This window comes from Urocampus carinirostris, chromosome 13 (genome assembly GCF_059441175.1).
Source record: "Urocampus carinirostris isolate Australia breed hairy pipefish chromosome 13, RoL_Ucar_1.0, whole genome shotgun sequence".
In the NCBI taxonomy this organism is placed as follows: Eukaryota; Metazoa; Chordata; class Actinopteri; order Syngnathiformes; family Syngnathidae; genus Urocampus; species Urocampus carinirostris.
This window is the reverse complement of record NC_142361.1, coordinates 14,514,584-14,536,269: the sequence shown is the minus strand read 5'-3', so window position 1 is coordinate 14,536,269 and position 21,686 is coordinate 14,514,584. Positions and strand designations below refer to the sequence as shown.

Genomic DNA, 21,686 nt, shown 5'->3' with positions numbered 1-21,686 from the left:
GGAACGCCGGATGGAAAGGAATGCCACGTGCTGTTTTCCATATTTTTTCCCTGCATGATGGACTTCTGTCCCAGATTCTGCTTGAGGAAGGACACACGTTAGAATCCTTTGGACCCTTATAGTGGAGCGGCGTCATGAAAGAGGAGCCGTTGGAGACGTGACGCAGAGGACGGCGTTGTTGACAACAGACGCCTCGAATCGTCCCCTCGCTTTCTTTCGGAGGATCCACTGAAACTGCACTCCACACCCTCTCTTCTCCCAAGCCATGTTCTGCTTCTGTTTCCAGAGCACTTCCCTGAAGCTCCAAGCCCTTGAGGCGGATTTTAGCCCCTCTGAACCAGACCAAGAAGACTCCCAAGATTCCAAAATCCTGCTGGCTCACCAGCAGCCGCTTCTGACCGGGCAGCCTAGCCCACGTTCAAACCACACGCCGCTTTTTCACTCGCCTACTGCCACACCGGCTCAGGACGAGATCTTCTCATCGCAGCACAGTGAGTTAGATGCACACAGAAAAACAGCTCATTTGTGTGTAATGATACTCAATAATTCAAAGCATTTTTTGTTACTATTTTTATTGTTTCCAAACAATGATGATGATCCAAAGCACCTAACAAAATTAAAAGCATCTCGAGGCAAATAGTAACTAATTTAAAGTGAAAGCCGTACACGTAAATGTAAAAAATGACAACTAAATGAAACCCCACCTTGTGTTCCTGTACAAAATACTAGCTGTATTTTCAAAATAATGTGTGATTCAACCTTTTACATGCCACTAAGACTACTGAACTCTTAAATAGTCCCTGATACAGATAACTAGAAGAAACACAAATGGCACATTTGTTTTACATAATCTCGCCTGAATAAAATGCCATAACCTAATTTGCTGTCAGCCTACTTAAAGGGACAGTATATTTTAGCACCTCCTAGAAGACCAGGGTCTAACCTTTACACCATGGGCTAAATGTGGCCCGCCACATCATTTTGTGTGGGCTGCAAGAACTTAAAATATCTGAGCATCGCTTCCCACAACCCCCGACTACAAATCATGCAAAGAAAAGGCTTAGCACCGCTACACAGCAGGGTTTCTATATCAATGCCAATGAGTAAAACTGAAAGATATCTCATATCTCTAATTTCTCGCAGACAGGGGTCATTGCACCTCCAAACAAGGCCTGGCTGGTCTCAGAAAAATCATATTTACATTTTGTCTTTTTCAAATAATGAAGGAGCTTTATTCTGAGCTGGTTTTTAAATGTATTTATATATGCGTTTTTAGAGATTTAATTGTATCTTTCTCAACCTACGAAACAAAAAGACCTTTTGCAGAGAACATTTTCTTTTTTAGTTTTGCTACACTGGTTCATTGCGTGACTTGTGATACTTCAGCCAAAGCAGGAGAGCCAAAAACAAGTCCGACTGACTTGTTTGAAGAGGTTAAGGCATCTCACCATAGACCTGCAGGTTCACCTGCTGTCAAATATGCAACTTTGATCTCTTTCCGTAATCTTTTGTGTGCAGCACTACCCTCCCTTTCCCAAGATTCTTCCTGCAGTCCTGCGTCATACGATACATGCCCCCAAGTGGGCTCACCGCTGCCTGACGACCCCCCCGCTGGCTCCACAGGCAGTCCCCCACTCTTGTTGGCATTCACCACCAGTGAGTGCCCTGTCCCATCACCTCGCTGTCCCAACCTGAGCGACAGCCTGCGCTACAATCTGGACCCTGATGCCGCCCCTTCACCGCCCTGCTCGCAGCACATCCGCATGTAAGAAACACCGCACCTTTTGCATCTGATCCTTACAGATCAATCAGGACTAACCAGATGTTTTATTCATAGTGTTTTAAACTCATAGGGTAAACTTTAGAAGTAAGATCGGGCCTAAAAAATTCAGCCTGACCCGACCCGAGTCGCGGGTATATAAACCCGAACCCGCCCGAACGTAACGGATAAATTTGATTTGATAAGTGACCCTGAAATAAACTCAAAGCCTTAATTTGCCACCAAAGTAAGCACAAAGCTTTACTCCGGCTGTGCGTACTTCAGAACCAAACTGTGCGTTTTGGCTGAACTACACAGCTTGGGGTCAAATCAAGTATTCAATGCAGCGTCTGAATGAACGGTTTGACGCCAAAGTGCGCATCTCGGTGACGTGCAGCGAAAGAAAGTAAAACTAAAAGAAATGTTGCCGGGAAAGAAAATCAAATTCTGCACATTACAAGCTGCGAATAGTGAAAGATTTCTCCAAAAAGCAGAAAGAAAGTCTGTAAAGCTATTGGCAAGAAGCGGAAATGATGTCTGACGTGAAGGAGGTGGAAGAAAGAAGCCGTGCGTCTTTTACCCCAACACAAAGGAGGAAAATGTATTTGTATTTAGTGATTTTGAGTCAAACTGATTTGGTAAGCATTTTCTTTATCTAGATAGATAGATAGATAGATAGATAGATAGATAGATAGATAGATAGATAGATAGATAGATAGATAGATAGATAGATAGATAGATAGATAGATAGATAGATAGATAGATAGATAGATAGATAGATAGATAGATAGATAGATAGATAGATAGATAGATAGATAGATAGATAGATAGATAGATAGATAGATAGATAGATAGATAGATAGATAGATAGATAGATAGATAGATAGATAGATAGATAGATAGATAGATAGATAGATAGATAGATACTTTATTCATCCCCGCAGGGAAATTCACATCTGAATAATTACATGAGTAATTGCATGCTGTGTAGATCCTCCACAAAGGAAGAAAAATAAAGAGCGAAGCTCGACTTAATAATTGACATTTTACTATTATTTAAATCAATTGTTTTTCTGCGTTCAGGTCGGGTTCGCGCCCGGGCCCAAGATCTTACCTTATACCAAAATTGGTAGATTTTCGACTAGGGGCCATTTTGGTTGCAACTTTGAGGCGCCTGCCTTAATATGGAAGTTTAATATTAGTGAGTCCCATGTGGGATTTTCATATAAGGACGTTCACCTGCCTCCCCTAACTACTTATCACTGCTGGCCCTCTAATTGAGACAGGGCTCATCATTCCAACTGCAGGTTGCCAACCCTGTCAGTGAGAAAGAGACTCTCTTAGGTGCCTTTTGGGGGTGTTTGTCTACAACAATGCATGTTTTTACAATACTTTGAGATGCTTTTTAATATATAATACAAATACAAGTTTATTTAATTTCATTGTTTTGGTTCTAATGATAATCTGAGCATCAATCAAAACTCAGGAATTAACATTTACTTAAAGACGATCCAGTGAGGTAGTTTTAATGTTATTGCTCATTTCATCTAGAAGTTAATTTCCTCATTAATTTTTTTCCCCGGATGATCTTCAGGGCCCGCTGCAGCATCCGCACGGAACCCGACGAGGGCTCGCTGTCGGTGTCGGTGCTGAAACGACACGTCCAGACGTTGAGGAAGCGGATTCGGCAGCTGGAGGAGCATTTTGAGCAGGAACGACTCAAGGTGAGCGCCAAAGTCGAAGCGGCTGAGTCACCGATCGGCCGTCATCCGAGGCAGCGGCACACCGCCAGTAGGCGACTCATGTGCTTTTGTTTTGGGCTTTTTGCTTCTTCCAGCCTTCCTTTTATGACAAGAGCGCTCACCCCGAGTTTGCCAGATTGATTAAGGAGCTTCTCAAGAGCAGAAAGCAGCTTAAAGGTCTGACGCTCACTGTGACGCAACAAAAACACTTTCTTTTTCCACCTTCCAAAATTCCCAGTTTAAAAATATCTAGTTAATCATTGGAAATTAATTCATGTTTTCAAGTCATTTTTTTTGTTCCAAATATTTTTCTTTTGAATATGTTTTTTCGGATTTCGCAATTTTAAGATTTGTTTTTGTAAAACGAGAAGAACCCATTGACACCACTAGTGTTAAGTTTAAAGTTTAGTAGACTTACAAAATTAGGAGAGAAGACATCAATGTTTTTTTAACTTGCGAAGAGAACAGAGGAGAAAGTCCAAACCCCAGATAAGAATTTTCAACCTGTTCTAAAAGCCCTTCCCTGAGGAATTTATTTTTATTAAACCGCCTAGGTTACAAAAGCAGCTCCTCCCTAAAGCTTGAGGTTGTCAAAGAATAGTAAGATTATTTGCTGTAAGCAGTGCATAATAGTCAAAACAAAGAGCAACGGTGTGCAATAATAGTCAAAATAACAAACTGTTATCCTTTGCAGGTGTCCAATATTAGAAACGGAATACATTTATCGAATGGCAATATCATCTTTAGATCATTTTGCTCCTTTTAAGTATTATTTATATTTGTCTCCAGACAAAAAGCAAAACCACAATAAAAAAATGTTCATTTATGTGAAAAAAGTTTTTATATATAAAGTGCACTTGAATATAAGGTCTATGACATAAAAACTACAGTAGGTTTGCAATAAAATATTTTAAAAAAATATTTCGATAAACATAAACTTTAGATTGTAAGATTTAGTTTCATCACAAAAATAAATTGATTAATTCATAAATGGTTACCGTATGTAGTAGCCATTCATTGTAGGCACGTATTTCCAATTTTATTTGTGGTATTTTCTGGTCTATGAGGTGCATTTTGGATACATTTTTGTTTTAGGTGTGCCTCATAGACCAGAAAATACAGTAATTCTTGGATTTTTGAATGAAAACAAGGTTTACATACAGTTAAAAAACATAAAAATAATGTTGATTGCCACGTAACTTATGTAATAAACTTCACAAGGAGAGATAAAAGAAGAAAGTGTGATCAGAAGAATCCCTGAACAATATCTGGCTCTCCCCATCAGGGGGGACTTTAGAACAAGATGGAATTTCTTATCTGAGGTTTAACCTCTCTCCCTGTTCTACTTGCAAGTTCAAATTCCATTGGTGTGCTCATTCTTTATTTGGAGTTTAACTAAAACATCAGTGACATAAGATCATCAGGAAAACACAAACAAACTTTTCACTATCTTGGCATGATTTTTTTTAATGCACCTTGGCCCTTTGTTCAGGCTTTGATTCAAAATAAATCTCAGGATGAGGTTTGAAATTGCAAATGTGTAATGAATCACAGTCTAACAATCATGTGGAGCAGTGAAAATTCTGCGTTTTTATACAGAACTGAAGTTGTGTAACGCAGAAGGAGGCCCCTCCAAAGCCGTTTTCAACCCCGCACCGGAAAAGAAAAGTCCGTCCGAGGCAGAGTTTCAGCGTGTGGACGGCAATGGCAAGCCCAGCTTGGAGGAAACGCTGCAGATCATCACCACAGCGCTGAGCGAACGGAGGCGGGAACTTGGTGTGCCAGACGCTATCAAGGTTGTGAAAGTTTCTCCTCACGGCTGAATTACGAAATTCCATTTTGACCTTGATGTGTTCTCCCGAACTTGCCATGCAGGACATGACCCCTTCCCAAATCAGCTTAGAGAAGTCCAGCCTGCAAAAGTCTTTGCTCTACTTTGAGAGTCTACACGGACGCCCGGTAAGAAAACATGGATTCTCCTGGGTGCGTTTTAAGAATATTTCAAAGACACCAGCCATGGTTCTGTGGAATGCTCTGCCCTCTGAGATTTGGTCTGTAACCTCAGTGGAACGGTTTCAAACTAGGCTTAAAATAAACTTATTCGCTATATCTTATGAATGACCATTGTTTCATGTTGATGATGTCTGTGTATTGTTTGTTGATGCCCTAGCAACATCCAGAGCAGACACCATGGTTGTAAGTTTTCTGAGTTTTTCCCTGCCCTCATGTAGGTTTTAGAATCAGGGGATGGTGTAATAATAGTATATAGTCTGCACAGCCCTTTGAAACTTCTTGAGATTAAGGGCTATACAAATATTTGGGTTGATTTGACTTGACACTATAAAACAGGGGACACCAACTCCTTTAAGCTGAAAGCTACTTTTAGTTACTGATTGGCCCGAAGTGCTACCAGTTTGATATGAATTTCTAAAATAACTTATCAAGTTATTACTGTGTTGTTACTATGTTATTACCAGGTTTTAGTTCTTGGAATTAGATTTGAAAATAAACTTAATCAACAACTAAAGCATCAGTCAAATGTAAATGGTCTGCATTTATGTAGCGCTTTTCAAGTCAATGAAGACCTCCCAAAGCGCTTTACATTGTGCTTTACACTTTTCCCTTTTACACACTAACTAACTGATAGCAGCGTCAGCCATGCAAGACAACTACCTGCTATCGAGGGTATTAGGGACTCAGTGTCTTGCCCAAGGACACTCCGACATACAACAAGGAGGAGCCGGGAATCCAACCTGGGAGCTCTCGATCCCAAGACCTCCTGAGCTAAAAATCGAATTTCCTAGAAAATTACAATGACTTATTACCAGTGAGCTATTTTTAGAATCTGTCTACGGACGGCTCAGGTGTTTTTAGGGGGCTACCTGGTGCCCGCAGGACACCACGTTGGAGATCCCCGCTGTTAAACCATTTGGGTTTTTGTCTGCTAATGTTTTTGTGGGGTTTTTTTCAGGGATGTTGTATAGAATATTTTTATCATCAAGATATTTGATCATGTTTTTTATTCTGTTTTGTCAATTTCTTTTGGGTATATTTGTCTTTGTTTTTTATTAGATAAAACACATTTCTGGATGTTAAAGGGACCTTGGTTTGTATTAACCCCCCTAGAGGTAAAAAAAAAAACCTTCGTTTATTTATATGATTTATATGATTTAAATAATAGTTTAATATATTTTATTCTTCCTTGTCCTTTGTAGCTTCCATTTTTGGTTGCACAACAGAATTCAGTGTCATCCAGTGTTTAGAAAAGTCGCACTGTTTAAATTAATTGTTTTTCTACAAGATACATCAGAATATTTTCCTTACTGCTAGATCATAAGAAATAAGCCCACATAGTTTGTGCTGCATTTGTTTGTTTTTATATTGAACAGACAATTCCAATATGCCTCAGTTATTTAAAAAAATGAATAAATGCAACACACCATGTACTATCCCTGCCACTGCTGAGGCTTCACTTAAGGGAAGAGAAAAACGTTTTTTTCAGCATGCATACATTTTAAATACTTTTTGAATTTTTTTATTCAAAATATATATTTTTCTTTTTAGGTTGTATGTAAAACAAAAACGTGTGTCAATTTAAATAGATCTTAAAAATAACATTTTTTTTTACAAAAATATTGCTATTCAACCCAAAATACTGCTAATCTTCCGTAGTTTACTATACCAGTTTGTAGTAAAATACAAAACACGCATGTTCTATGAAAACTACCAAAATAGAAAAGACAAATAAAGAAATGTACATTTTTCTCCTCTAGATGCTCCCCTTGGCTTAAACACTAAGGCCAGTTCAATCCATTTCCAGTGCATCTTTAGACAAACAGTGCCATCTAGAGGTACTGATGAATATCACAAGTCGGAAAATTCTACATCAATTCTAAAATACTATTTCAATATCTGGCAGCTCCGCAATTGGGTTTGAATAAAAGAGACATGCGGGCTTCAATGTTTGTTTTTTTCCACCTTTTCACAAATTTTCCTTCCCTAGTTTCTAAGATTTGAGGATTGTGCACGTTTGTGTTTTCAGAGCAGCGACAACGAGCGGCAGCTGCTCGAGCCATTCTATGAACGATACCGCATCCTCAAACAGATGCTGCTTTCATCCTCCACCTCTGCACTCATCACCACCATTGTGAGTACAACCACAAAATTGTGAAACGATCCTTTTTTATTCCTTTGAATTAAATTATATATTTTTTTAAAGTTGGTGAGACAAAACGACCCTACTGAGAATAAACAATGTAAAAAAATGGATGGATCGATGGATGGTTAGACAGAACAAATTATGGACAATATTTGGATGTACAGTAAAGTAGAGATGAGTTTCCCTTTTTCAGTCTTACAGTTTTACGGATTTTTATCGTGCGTTTTTTTTTAGGGATTAGGGGTTTGCTCCCCCACACGAAACACTGGTTACCATTGTTACAACTAGCAGTAGAAGCCCTCTGATCAAGTCAGTCAAGTCAAGTCATGTTTATTTGTATAGCCCTTAATCACAAAGAGTCTAAAATGTCTGCACAGACCACAGAATATTACAAACCACAGACAATTATTACACCATCCCCCGATCTAAAACCTACACGAGGGCTAGGAAAAACTCAAAACCTCAACATGAGGAAAATGAAGAAACATTGTACAATTCAAATTGCATCACTTGTGTCTTTCATATTTTTGTTGTGGCAATTGTGTTACGTCCTTTGATTTGGTGACATATTGAAGTCTCTGATAAAGGCCTTTGTGTTTGGGACTTTCACAGTTCACGTACACGTCTGTCACTCCTGCACTATATTTAACCCTCCTGTTGTCTTTGGGTCCAAATGACCCACCTTCGTGATGTTAAAAACCCAGAAAAAAAATCCCTTAAAGATACATTTTTTTAACCCCTTTGTGTGAACTATGCTCCGCAGCGCTGCGGCGTTGTTGACGTTTGCACATGTCTTAATATATACTTTGCTACAGACTACGATCGTTTTTTTGTTTAATCACGCCAAACAATATTCCTTAATAAACACGCTATGGTGACTACGATCGCGACACACAATTTGTCGGAAGGATACTGCGCGTTCATGCAGAGGAGAGTCATATTTTTCAGGAGAGTGAATTTAGGCACATTTCTCACAGCTGCTAGATTTCCATGATCTTCCATGTAGCGTATAAATTAACAGAACCTCTATCTATCTATCTACCCTGGTCATATCCCTCGAGAGGGGTGACCGACAGCAAGACCAACACATACAAAAACAAAGGAAATGAAAAAGTAGTAAGAAACACGAAAAAATTGACCATGGCCAACCCAAATGCCTAAACTTCCAAACAAGTTAAGCACCTCGGCACCCAAGTTGGTCTTGCTTTCGTCCCTCCAGATGAAACGAGACACAAGAAAGCGGCCATGTCAAGAAAACACGAAAAGCAATGGTGTGAAAGTGAAGTTCTGGATTTAATTCATATTTGGGGGAGAATTCTGTTGAGCCTTCTGGGTGCACAATAACTTTCAAATTACCAGATATTCTACGGCGGTAGCATCCATGAGTACTTCCGCTAGCAATGCATTGCGTGTGACGTCACCCGTCCTTTTCCGCGCAAACGGGATCTGATGACAATCAAACAAGTCACAGGGGATCGCGTTTGGTTGGAAATGGGAACAATCTCACGAAAAAATTGGATTTCACCCAAAATGTTGTAAGTCTTAGGTATGACTCGGCCAAGGCTCGAACCTGTGACATCCCAGTCCCAACCTTACATCTGACGCTTTACATGAGACACAGGTCCCACTCCGTGATAGGACGCACAATTAGAAGAAAATCGGAGACTCTTATGAGCGCCTTATGGTCGTGAAAACACAGTACATGCACGCTTTATGAAAAAGTACAAAAATGTCCCTTTGAGGGACAGTGTGTAGTCTTCAGTGCCTCCTAGTTGTACAAAAGTTTTCCTTCTGTAAAAAAAAAAAACCTTGATTTGAATACTAGGCAAAAATACATTAACTATCATTCAGATTTCAAAAGGATAATCGGTTGAGAATTTTGTATTTCGTTTACATTGTGGAATCCTACCCAGAAGTCGCCGCCATTTTTGTTTTGTCTGGCATCTTGCTACTACTGTGTGCTCTTGGCACTGTTTTTGGGTCGCATTGGACAATACAGCGATATCTGATGGTCAAATATTACACTCTGGTGCTTTTAGATAAGGACAACAGGGTTTAAAGTAATTATACCCAATCTTTTAAGTAGCATCAAATGAATATAAAATTTTCACAGTTTTAAAATGCTGCTAAAAAATAGATATACTGTACTTTGCTCCAAGTGTTGTTTCCATACAGTACCGGGTACTTTTATTTGAAAAACGAATGCTTGGGCCTTTAAAATGATTTTGGTATGATTTCAATACATTTTAGAACATTTACTTGTATAAGAATGAATAAAACCTTGCCTATAACGTTTTTATTTATGTAACCCCCTGCAATAAACGAGGGGGTGATGTACCAGGATTTGCATAACGTCGTGCTTTTGCAAATTCATACGGAATACTGCTTTGTGGTTTGCTACCACCCAGCGGCAGTGTTTACACGTTACATGAACGTCAACCGCAATTCTAATATGAAAAGCATTTTCTAGATAAAATACTGTGATACATGAATGAACTGAGCTCAAATGTACACATTATCATGGCGCAATCGATATGCAACAAACAGTATATGCTCGTGTTTGACCCCAGGAGGAGGAGGAGGGCTCCGACGAGGAGCACCCCAAAGAGCAAAACCTGGGAGGAGAATGCGTTTTGTCGCAAGGGCCGTCGCCCCCTCCCGCCTCTGAGATGCTTGACACTCCGCTTGTGTCGCCTCTGGAGGAAGTCAAGTGCGTCCAGCCGCAGGTCGTCACCATGGCAACACTCCACGAGGCTTCCAGGTATAGATTCTACGCAAAATCCATCTTTGTGCTGCAAGAGATTATTCTCTTGCCATTGCTGCTTGTTTTTTTTCCAAATTATTCAATTTAATAAAGGGACATTGTGTAATTGGATAGTTTTTAGTCCCTTCTACTGATAAAAATAACCTTTATTCGTAAAAAAAACAACAATGCGAAAGACATGAATTAATAAAATTGTGTATTTATAATTTACCTATTATCTGATGTACATGATAGTATTTTAGAATCTTACCTTGATTGACATTGTCCGTAGAAAAATATTCCAGTTTAAATAAACAGGAAATATTTTTGGGAATAGTGGTAATAAAAACGGAAATTATTTCCTTGGAACAGAGTGTAAATTGTCTTATTATAGTAATAAGTACCTTTGATAAATTCAAGTGGAATGTAATAAAAGTTAAATAACCTTGTTTGTTCCGATAGTTGGATCAATTCGATTATTTTAAGTACATTTTCCTGATTTTACGAAAAAAGTTGGTCAAGTTACTTTCTTGTGTTACTCAAAATACAGTCTTCATTTTACCTGTGAAAAGTGATGGCTCGCATGCTCAAAAATCTATGGGTCCCAACAGAGATCTATGGGTCCCCAAAATTTAGTGTTATCGAGGTTGACATTGTAAATCGGCGACAAATATATAATATAAATCTATATATTCATTCAGTTTTGATCATCACAGTTTATTGGTAATACAAATCAGTTATCACTTCAAGATTTTTCCGTTCACAACAATATTGTACATTATTCAAAATAATATTGCTGAAATAATTATATTAATCTATATTCTCATTCAGTTTTAATCACAGTTAATCGATTATACAAAACAGTTATCACTTCAGATTTTTCACTTCACAAAAATATTGTACATTATACAAAATAATATTGAAATATTAGTTTATATATTTGTGCAGTTTTAATCATCACAGTTAATTGGTAATACAAAGCAAGTTATCACTTCAGATTTTCCAATTCATATATTCTTCGTGGTTTGCTGTCCCGCCACAGTTGTAATGCCTTCTCAAGGTCCAATCCATCATCATCCTCCTCATAGCGTAACCAGGAATATAATTGAGTCCATTTTGGCAGAAAAGTCCTTGCTAGGAGTATTCTTTTGCTTGTTTTCTTCCTTCAAATCGTTAGCTTCAACACACGTGTTTTCCTTGCCTTCGCGATCTCCCGAAGAATTTCCCCACTGTTTTTTTTCGTGCCGGAATTATTGCCGTTGTTATCACTTTCTGCATTAAGTTTCGACTTATTACTGACACTGAAGAAATTACCAATTTTGTGTTGATAATTCTAACTTTTTTCGGAGGCATACTTAGCCTTCACCTTCCCTCGACGACAAGCACCACAACAATGACGTAATCTCGAAACAACGAGATCTCGTTTGCCGAGATCAGAGTGTAGACGAAAACTCGGACCGCGAGACCAAAACAACAATGGCGGATCTGCCTGATGAAAAGTTTGGAGTGCGGTAAATCTTTGTTTAAAAAATATGTAATCGGGTAAAAATGTCAATTTTGTGTCAAAAAAGTTGCGTCCCGCGGATGCACGTTGACTTGACACTATGCGTCCCCAGCAAAAATGATGCGTCTAGGAAGTAGGAACGCGGGCGAATGAGAATACTGAAAATATGTCCTGAAATCATTATTAAAGGGACAATGTGTATTATTTAATGTGTTTTAGTGGTTGAAAAATACATTCATTCATAAATAAAACAATATTGATTTGACAAATAAGCAAAAATACATGAACAGTCATATAAATGTCCTTTTTTGAATACTCACAAGTGACGATTGTGTATTTGTTTTACAAAACCTGAGGCTCATCTAAAGAGAGCTGATATAATTTGCTGCTAAGACTACCTCCAAAAAAACAAAACCTTATGAAAAGCTGGGGAAACAAAAATTGCTTTATGCTCACTTTGAGTCTCTGTAGTTTGTAATTATCCCTGTGCTTTGTAGACCTCGTTTTTGGTTTTATATATATGTATATGTATATGTATATGTATATATATATATATATATATATATATATATATATATATATATATATATATATATATATATATATATATATATATATATATATATATATATATATATATATATATATATATATATATATATATATATATATATATATATATATATATATATATATATATATATATATATATATATATATATACCATCATTTTTCCATATTTCTACATTTTTAAAAAGCTTCAGGGAGCCTCTAGGGCAGAGGAAAATATATTGTTATGTCTCTTGTTGAACATTCTAAACATTTTTCAAAGCTTGAATGTATTTAGAATACATTTAATTACCAACATTTATAAATGAATTCCCTCTTTCTTTGAAATTGAAAATAGGTTTATACAAGGCCTAATTTTTGCTGGTACGAAGATATTTTTTTGTTATTTTTGCGTACGTTATGGCTCTTTTCAAAATGATGGGTTGCCAACCCCAGCTTTGAGGCATTCATTTATAAGTTATGTATTTATTGTGGCTCGATTTTGTGAGGAAATGAAATCAATTTCTGTGAGCTGCTCCACAAAACCATACCGGAGAGCGCCAAAAAGGAGCCCAGTGTGAATTCAGATGCATAGATGAAACCGTACCGCCGTAAATAATTTTTGTCTGAAGCTTTTTCCTTTTTCTTCCCGCAGATCTGAATTACTGGATCATCTTCGGATCACACGCTTAGAAAAACGGAGGCTTCACCGAGCACTGCGGGAGTTTGAGGATCTTTTCTACACGCTAAGTGGCAGGTACAACAACAACAACAAACACGTGTTTGCTTTCACATTTTAATCAGCTAACAAAAAGAACAAATATAATTCAGTCAATAGAATGAAAAAAACAGTGGTTCCTTGGCTTGAGTTCCTCGGCATGAGAACTGACGTAATTTTTTTGTTGCAAGCCAATGCTGGAACATCTACCTTGCACATTCCCGATAATAGTCGAATCGAATGAGATTTGGCGCGTAATGAGTGGAGCCGAGTGGAGCCGAGATGCATTCGGTGGCCTAGCTTTAGCAGCACTTCTATCCAGACCGTCAATGAGTGAAGGGTTATGTCATTTTCGAAGTTATTTTTTTTTGAGTTTGTGCTTTTGCGTTGCTTTTGAACATGAGTCCCAAGAACAACAGCGATAAAGGGAAGGAACATTTTTAATGACATTGTCATGTCGCACTTTAGAATAATAGTGCAAAAGAGGAGGAAGCAGCTGACAACGGACAGTTTTCTTCTTAAAAGAGGAAGGCTAAGCTGTAACCTTCCCACACCCTTTCCTGTATGTAACCGATACAAAATAGTTTATATTTCTTCTGTTTTATGTTTATTATTCATTCTGAACACATTTATGGTCTTTAATGTTGTTTTGATACACGTTTTCTTAATATTTTAGTATTTTTTTTAAGGGTGGAACAGATTAAAATACCATTATTTCCTATGGGAAAAAACATTTGACACTCAACCAACAACCAGAAACGCATTATGGTTGAGGACCGAGGTACCACTGTATTTATAATTATTGAAAGAGAAAATGACAAAGTAGCACAGATCTCATACAGAGTAGAACCTAAAACAAAACTTGTTTTGTTTTTTTATTCGCAAAAAATATAACCACTCAAAACATTCTCGTTGAACAACTGCCACTAAAGTGTGCTCCCACCACCCTTTTTTTTAAATAAGTAAAATGGGAAAAAGCAATCTTGAACGTGAGCAAATTTGTTTAATGTGGGAGATTGATTGATTTTTACCAAGAAACATGTTGTATAAGAGGGTTATTTTTAGGGCTGGGAAAAATCTTGCGTTTAAGGATTTGCGTTATAATTCATAAATTAACCTGTGAAAATATGTTAACGGGAAGTTTCAAATTCCACCCTGGGCGCGTCCCCGGGCGTCAAGCTGCGCTGCTCCAACAAACGAAGAAGAGTCACTTTCGTTTTCTGAGGCTTATGAGGCCTAGCATTCTATCGATGGAAAGGAGAAAAAAAACACTCTTAGGCGGACAGTTTCGCTTTAAAACATTGCCCGATGGGAATATTGGCATGGCTGAAGTGATATGCTTTGCAAAGCTTAATTTAAATAGAATCGGAGCACTTCTTCCCTGATGTATCACTCGAAAGCCAAGCACCCCGGTGCGGTGATACAGTCAGACAGCGGACCTATATATATATATATCCCCTGCCCACTGCCCGGTGATTGCTGGGATGGGCTCCAGCACCCCCGCGACCCTACTGAGGATAAGCGGTGCAGCTAATGAGATATATATATATATTATATAAAATTACTCGAGAACAAACCCAATTTACGGATTCAAATATTTGTTTAACCCATCAAAGCACTGTACTTCATAAAAGGTTTTTATGTAATGTTAAATTACGATTAAAAAAAATATTTTTTTTTGTTTCATTGCACAACTGTATGGATTTAGGACCCTATACACTTCACATGATAATTTGCAGCCATCATGAAGACGTTATAGACAACTGCATATACTTTCCGGTTCTGTCCTACAGAAACTATATATTTTTCGATTATCAAACATTTTTGAAGTGGCAGGAAGCCACTAAGGAGCGCCAAAGACGAATGTGGCTCCAGACCAAGTTCAGCAGGAGAGGTCCGATTTTGTTGGCGATAGAAAACATCTTCCTCTGTTTACTCATTCAGAATGAAGAACACAATGCACGATGAAAATCCACAAAGTAGCGAAACCACGATAAGTCAACCGCAATACCAGCAAGGGATTACTGTATTGGTTCTTGCCGACTCATTTTTATAATTTGATTTCTGCTTCAGTTTTTTCCCATACTTATATTTTGTAAATTGAGTACCATGGTGTTGTTTTATGTCCTAACGATAACAAAACAAAGAAAAAAAAACATTGTTTTTTTGTTATTTGGGCACTAAATGGAAGCAATAGATATCATTAGCATTTATTTAGAATGGGAAAGATAATTTCATGTGTTTTGTGTCGGTGCAACAGTGTGCAGAGAAAAAATTGAACTCAAGTCGAGGCACCACTGTAGAGAGAACAGGCTGCACAAAATAAATTCCACATGAATACAGCACAGGAAAGCTTAAAAAACAAGGACTCTACACGTTCTACGGAAAGTCTTTAGGTGTTTGGGTTGAATGGACTTGGTCCGACTAAGGCATTAAAAAGGAGCGCTTGCAGAATGTGCAGCTGTCTGTTGAGTCTTGTGTTGTGTCCCCCGCCCCCTGCAGGGTCTGTCAGAAGGAAGACCGCGGGCCAATGGCGGAGGAGTACTGCCAGTACAAAAACCTCAAAGCCAAACTGCGCCTGCTGGAGGCCCTACTCAGCAAAACACACGATACCGCTAACAGCAACTGAGCGATTGGCCCTGGGGGCTCGACTACGGTGACGGGTAGAGAACATGCACTTTACAGGGGGACTTGAGCGGAAAACAGCATTGAGATGGGTCCAAGAAGCACACTATGAAGACAAAACTTGATGAGAATGTTACTGCACTTTGCGTCTATTGTGAATACCTGGCACTTCGTTTGTTTATGTGGGGTATGCCAATATCTTGTCAAAGAAAAAGACATTTATAGCATGAGCGACAACTTTTGTGAGAAACTCACATACCTATCAGAACAAAAACATTAAGAGAAAAAAATTGTTTTTCTCGCAAAATTACAGTATTGTGTTTGGTTTTTGAACAGCAACCAACGTGCTATAATTTTGTGAAGTGACTTTAAGGGACAGTGTGTATTAATTGACCACTATTTATAATGCAACTGAAAACAAGTTCTAAAAAGCACAAAGAAGAAAACAAACTATGGAGACTTGATCGACCATATATGACAATTTTTCTTCAGCCAGTGGAAACTGCTAATCCTCAATGATGATGTTCTATACAATTAAGGACAACATGGTGCAGACACAGACTTTAAACTTGTCTTACCCCCAGAGTTGAGGCCCTTAGTTACAAAACGTTGGGACATATTGTGTCACTAGATTCAGTGGAAATATGATTTTGTTGGTCTTAACTGTCAGCAGTTGTGGAATTGAAAGTAAAGACTTGCACCCATTGCAGGTTACGCAAAACATTGCCTGAAAAAGCGGCCCCACTTGAGAATATTTTTCCAATTTTTTGCCCAGGTTTTCCCAAGTTTTTGGAGAGAGGGGTCCCCGTAGCAGCAAGACGGCCCACAATTATGCCAGCTACTACTAGATATCAAATAAACAGACATTTGTCAACCTGCGAGTATTAAAAAAAATGCTTGTTTATAGGAGAGTTAATGTATTTTTGCTTTTGATCTCAACCAATAGTTATTTTTTTTTAATGGATTTTGTTTTCCGACTGGAAGTCTCTAAATCTCAGATGTTATACTCAGTTTGGCACTGGGAACGAATCTGGACTTTCTATTCTCATTTGGGCCGGATCAGTAAAATAATTCCACTTCAAATTTTGAGCTTTGTTTTTCAGTACTATGGCTAATCATTCCGCCTACGTAACTTACCTCTATATCACAGGTGTCAAACAGGCGGCCCGCGGGCCAGATCAGGCCCGCTAAGGGATTTAATCCGGCCCGCGAGACAAAACTCAGAGAAGCACAAGAGAATAACAAGCTGCAGGTTGAAATATGTCAACTTGATGTTGCCAAAGCCAGGTGCCTCTCACAAAGACACTGTACTTGTATTTATTTCTCTCGCTCTCTCTCTTCCACACCTCTTCTCCCACTCTGTCTCTTTCACTCTGTGTCTCTCTCTCTTCCTTTGTTGCTCTTTGTCTCTTTCTCTCTTCCTAACCATCGCGCTTTCTTTTTTCTTTTCTCTCATTCTGTCTTTCTATTTCTCTTTGGATTTCTATCTTCCTCTCCCTTAATTTCCCCCTCTCTCACTTCTTTTTATCTCTTTTGTTTCTCACGGCCCCGCCCTCTCTCTTCTTTTCCCTCCCTCTTTCTCCTATTTCTTTATCTCTTTTTTTCTTTCTCTTTAATCTACTAGTCCGGCCCCCGACAGAATGTTTGTTCCATCGTGTGGCCCCCAAGTTAAAATGAGTTTGACACCCCTGATCAAGAATCAAAAGGGATCTTTTTAAACATACCACGTAAACTTGGGGGGAAACATTTTTATCTTCGGCAATAAATGTCTTAACTTGTTTGTTATAAAAGGTGAGTGAATGCAGTTTCACACCTGAACCGACTGACTCACTGTGCTATATAAACTCAACACTACCCTCTAGCGGCCAGAGTGAGCATTTGATATGCATTTAAAATCATAACTTTTGATAAAAAAAAAAAAAAAACTAGAGACCTGCTTGTTTTTTTTTAACATACCGGTACTCATAATTTCATTGTGGGCTGGAATGAATCATCCAATGGACCGGCCCGCGGGCTGTAAATTGGACTTGCCTGCTGAGGTACTTTTTGAAAGTAGCACAAAAGGCCGCCAGTTTGATTAGCATTTTTACGAAAACCTGTTAATACTATGTTAATGCTAAGTTGTCGTTATTGATGGTTAAAATCCTGCAGGTTAAAAATATTTATTTTCTAGAAAATCACACAGATCCATTATATAGATTCAGAAAAAATCCGTATGCTACTCAGTGGTTTTTGGGGGTTACGTGCAGGCACCACATTGAGACTACTGCTCTAAATAATACACACTGTCACTTTAATGTATACTTTAATGTATTTTTTTGTGTAAAGTTTTCTGCAATGACTCAAAGTTGATGGAAAAGTTGTCCTATTTTGTGAAATGTACTAAAAGTTTATTCTATTTTTTAAAAATGTGTTGTGTACAGCAGTGCAAATATGACTTTTTAATGATTTTTTTTTTGTGACCCGCTCGTTTGCATCAAATGTAAACTTTCACGTCTTCCACCGTGCTATAATGCGTATATAGTTTTTGAAATGTATGACTTTATTGATGACTTATCACTTCATAATGAATGTTCCCATTAATACTGCATCACGTTTCCACTGTGTCACAGCATGGTTGTCGCTCTGCTTGCAATCCCATTTGAGCCATTCACTGCCAATGACGGCCATGGACGTCAACGTGACCCAGTTCGGCGGTGAATGAGTGAAATGCAACTTTGCGGACTTGTGGCTTATTCAACATTCCCATTATAACCTCCCTCTTTATGTATATATGAATTTATCAATGAAAAATAAATATTTTTTCACATTTACCCCGCTGAACATTTTTTGTCTTCTCATCACCACTACACAATTGCAAGAATTAGTTAATGTGGCAACAACACAGTACACCCGTGCTGCAAAAAGGCTGCATCATGCTTTTTTTTTTCTTTAGGTTATCACGCTTGATCACAGTACACATTCCGATTACTCTCTTCTTCCACAGTTTTTTTTAGTCTTTGAATACCTTTGGTTTAAAAAGAACAGGATGCGGAAGTCTCACTAAATTGGAATTATCAGTCCATGCCATAGTTGGAGGTAGCAGGAAATAAGGTGGCCCCTGCTGGAAAAACAAAAACCAATCACGTTTGCAACAAATAATGCAATACAGGAAGGAAACGTAATATCATTCCATAGTAGAATACACCAAAAGCAAATCAATCAAAAGAAGCAGTCGTGTTTGTTAGTCCCGACAGATGTTCAGAGTGTACGTTTGAGTAAACAGTTTTTTTCTGCTGGAGCGCACCAGGTGGCACAGTAAACCTGTCTTTTTTTTTTTTATGATAGTAACGCTTCAGGAAATTATTATACAGAACAGTCATATTCTTCATAAGCTAAAATATATTTTATTGGAATTTCAGTGACGCACAAAAAAATCAATATTAAAAATGGCCCCCAAAAAATCGTTGTTGCTTTTAATGAATACTCTGAAGCAAGATTTTTTTAAATAAAAAATGTCCATCACAGTTAAAAAAAACTCCAGACCTTAAATTTGGTCATGAACTTAGTTTTGATTGGTCCAATAATGTTAAAAAAATACAAGCAATTACAAGTGATACCTAATTATTTGGCTTTTGCTCACAAATGATGACAACATATTGACAAAAACTCATTTTGGTTTGATTTCATAGAGTACAGGGCAATACGCCTGGGGAGCATAGTTCAATGTATTTTGTTTATTTATTTTGGAAAATAATCGTAGTTAGCACGAGCAGTACACTTGGAACAAAAGGTCAGCTAAATATTAGAAAAATTAGAACAATTAGGCCAAGGAGTAATTTAACCGGATTCACTTTCATTTTTAACCTTTTAATGAGAATGAATGTGGTTAAATTAAAATTAATATTATTATTATCATATATATCAGTTTAAAATTTAAAATATATTTGTTTTTTGGGGTGGGGGTTTTGACACTACAAGTAAACAAACGGGAAAAAAACAAAAGTGTTATAGTAAAGATAAACGTTGGGTGTGTCTTTTGTAAAACAAAGTTGATTTATTTCTACTTTTTTTTAGGAATGCAGTTTTTGATTAAACTTTAGTACATTTTTAAAGTAAAGGGACAGTGTATATTTGTAGGGCAGTACATGTTGGCATTTTGTTTAGTGCAACCTAAAACGGGTCCAAAAAACACAAAAGAAACCCAACTACAAAGGCTGAAAGAAACCAAAACGGACTATTTTTCTTCCATTTTTTGCCAAACCTATCACGTACCTGTAGGAGCAATTATATCACTTGCCTCTAGTTGATGCTCATGTTACGTAGATACATTTAAATTTCCTGACCCAAAATTATTTTATAAATTATTTTTGAAAAGTGTAGGTTTATAATAGTTCATGCATTTTTACCACTACGAGAGGTTAAATACACACTGTCCCCTAAAGGTCCGTGACTTGAAATTTTGCTACTCTCTGCTGCCAACTCCTGGCTTAAATCTATGACCGCAACTCATTTCTCAAGTACGAATAAACTCTTCTTTTTTCATCTTTCTGGGGGTTTGGGTTGAGGTTAGGACTTCATTTGAAACAGGCCTTTTCTTACTTTTTCCATTTTCAGGCTACACTAACAAGAAAGAAAACTTTCAACCACCCCAAGCAAATAGGAGTGGTGGCAAAAATATATATAAGAGCTCTTTGAACTCAGTTGGTCATCGTTAACACATACTTAATAGAGAATATTATACATTTTAAGGGCACCTCAGACCCTATCTTTTATGAATTACAATAGTTTTATCTGAAAAACATTTATATTTTTTTGACTTATTTTCCCAAATTTAGCCATTTAATGAGAAGTGAACACCATTTTCAGGGCATAATAGAATGAGAGAAAAAAAGTACTTCTGTTTGCGAGAATGGATGATGTAAGCGTGTGCGTGTGTATGTTTGCTCCGCTTCATGCAAGTGTTGCTCTGCTGCAGGAGCAACCCGTCCCCGGCCTACAGGAGGCGCCCTACAGTTAGCGTCCCACGCTAATGTTGCACGTCTTGCAGCTGGGGTCCTTCTTAGCGTTGACAGTGGACATACTCATGACCTGGTGGCCGCTTATTTCGGCCACGGCGCCGAGCGCCAGGTCCACGGGCTCGGTGTAGATCACCTCCAGTATGACGTCCTGGGCGTGGTGGAAGATCAAGCCGTCTCCGCTGCCGTCTTCCTCCCGCCGGCAAGTGAGGAAGCGATTATCGGCGATGTCCAGTTCGGGCAGCCGCTGCTTGCAGAACTGATCGCCTAGCGAGCCTTTGGGAGCCAGCACCAGGATGACGTAGTGGTAGGCCGTGTACATGCAGTAGAAGTCACCGAAGTAGAGGTTGGTTTCAGAGTTGAAGAGGGCGTCGGCTCGCACTTCGAAGCGGTGTCGGCCGTAAGGCGAGTCCTGCGGGGTTTTGCCCGTGTTGAACTCGGTGTTGCAGCTGAAGAAGAGGCCTTCTAGTTTGCCACTTATGGGTGAGCCATGGCTGCCGCTGTTGTCCTTTACTGACGGGAGCATCCGGTTGCCATGCTCCTCCCTGGGACCATAAAAAAAAAACAAAAAAACAGTAATTTTCTTTTGGTGCTTGCCGTATATGAAGGACCATTCATGCCATATGTAGAAATACGTAAAAGTACAAAGAAATCCATCCATCCTTTCATTATCGCAGGGGTGCTGGAGCTATCTTTGGGCGCATTTGCAGGGAACCCAGAGACAGACAACTCACTCGCTCATTCCCAACTAGGGACAATTTGGACCAGCCAAGCCACCTGACATGCATGTTTTTGGAATGTGGGAGAAAACTAGAGTGCCCGGAGATAACTCACGCACACACGGGGAGAACATGCTGCCTGTATAAAGAAATAAATATTGAAAATTCCAG

The 21,686-nt window shown here is 38.5% G+C and overlaps 2 protein-coding genes across 2 annotated transcripts in view; one reads left to right on the top strand and one right to left on the bottom strand.

The window, feature by feature from the left end:
* Positions 1-253: 253 nt before the first annotated feature.
* On the top strand, positions 254-18,612 carry fam13c (family with sequence similarity 13 member C). The gene is made up of 10 exons (XM_088351780.1): positions 254-491; positions 1,519-1,765; positions 3,354-3,483; positions 3,597-3,678; positions 5,101-5,297; positions 5,377-5,460; positions 7,544-7,648; positions 10,231-10,421; positions 13,112-13,213; positions 15,677-18,612. The coding sequence occupies exons 1-10, from the start codon at positions 266-268 to the stop codon at positions 15,801-15,803; spliced, it is 1,491 nt and encodes a 496-aa protein (XP_088207906.1). The 5' UTR covers positions 254-265; the 3' UTR covers positions 15,804-18,612.
* The window catches only part of LOC148353784 (phytanoyl-CoA hydroxylase-interacting protein-like), a 39,521-nt gene continuing 31,073 nt past the window's right edge, over positions 13,239-21,686 (bottom strand). Inside the window, exon 5 of the mRNA XM_088351781.1 lies at positions 13,239-21,341. Coding sequence (XP_088207907.1) covers positions 20,795-21,341 — 547 coding nt within the window. The 3' untranslated portion in view covers positions 13,239-20,794. The remainder of the gene's footprint in view (positions 21,342-21,686) is intronic.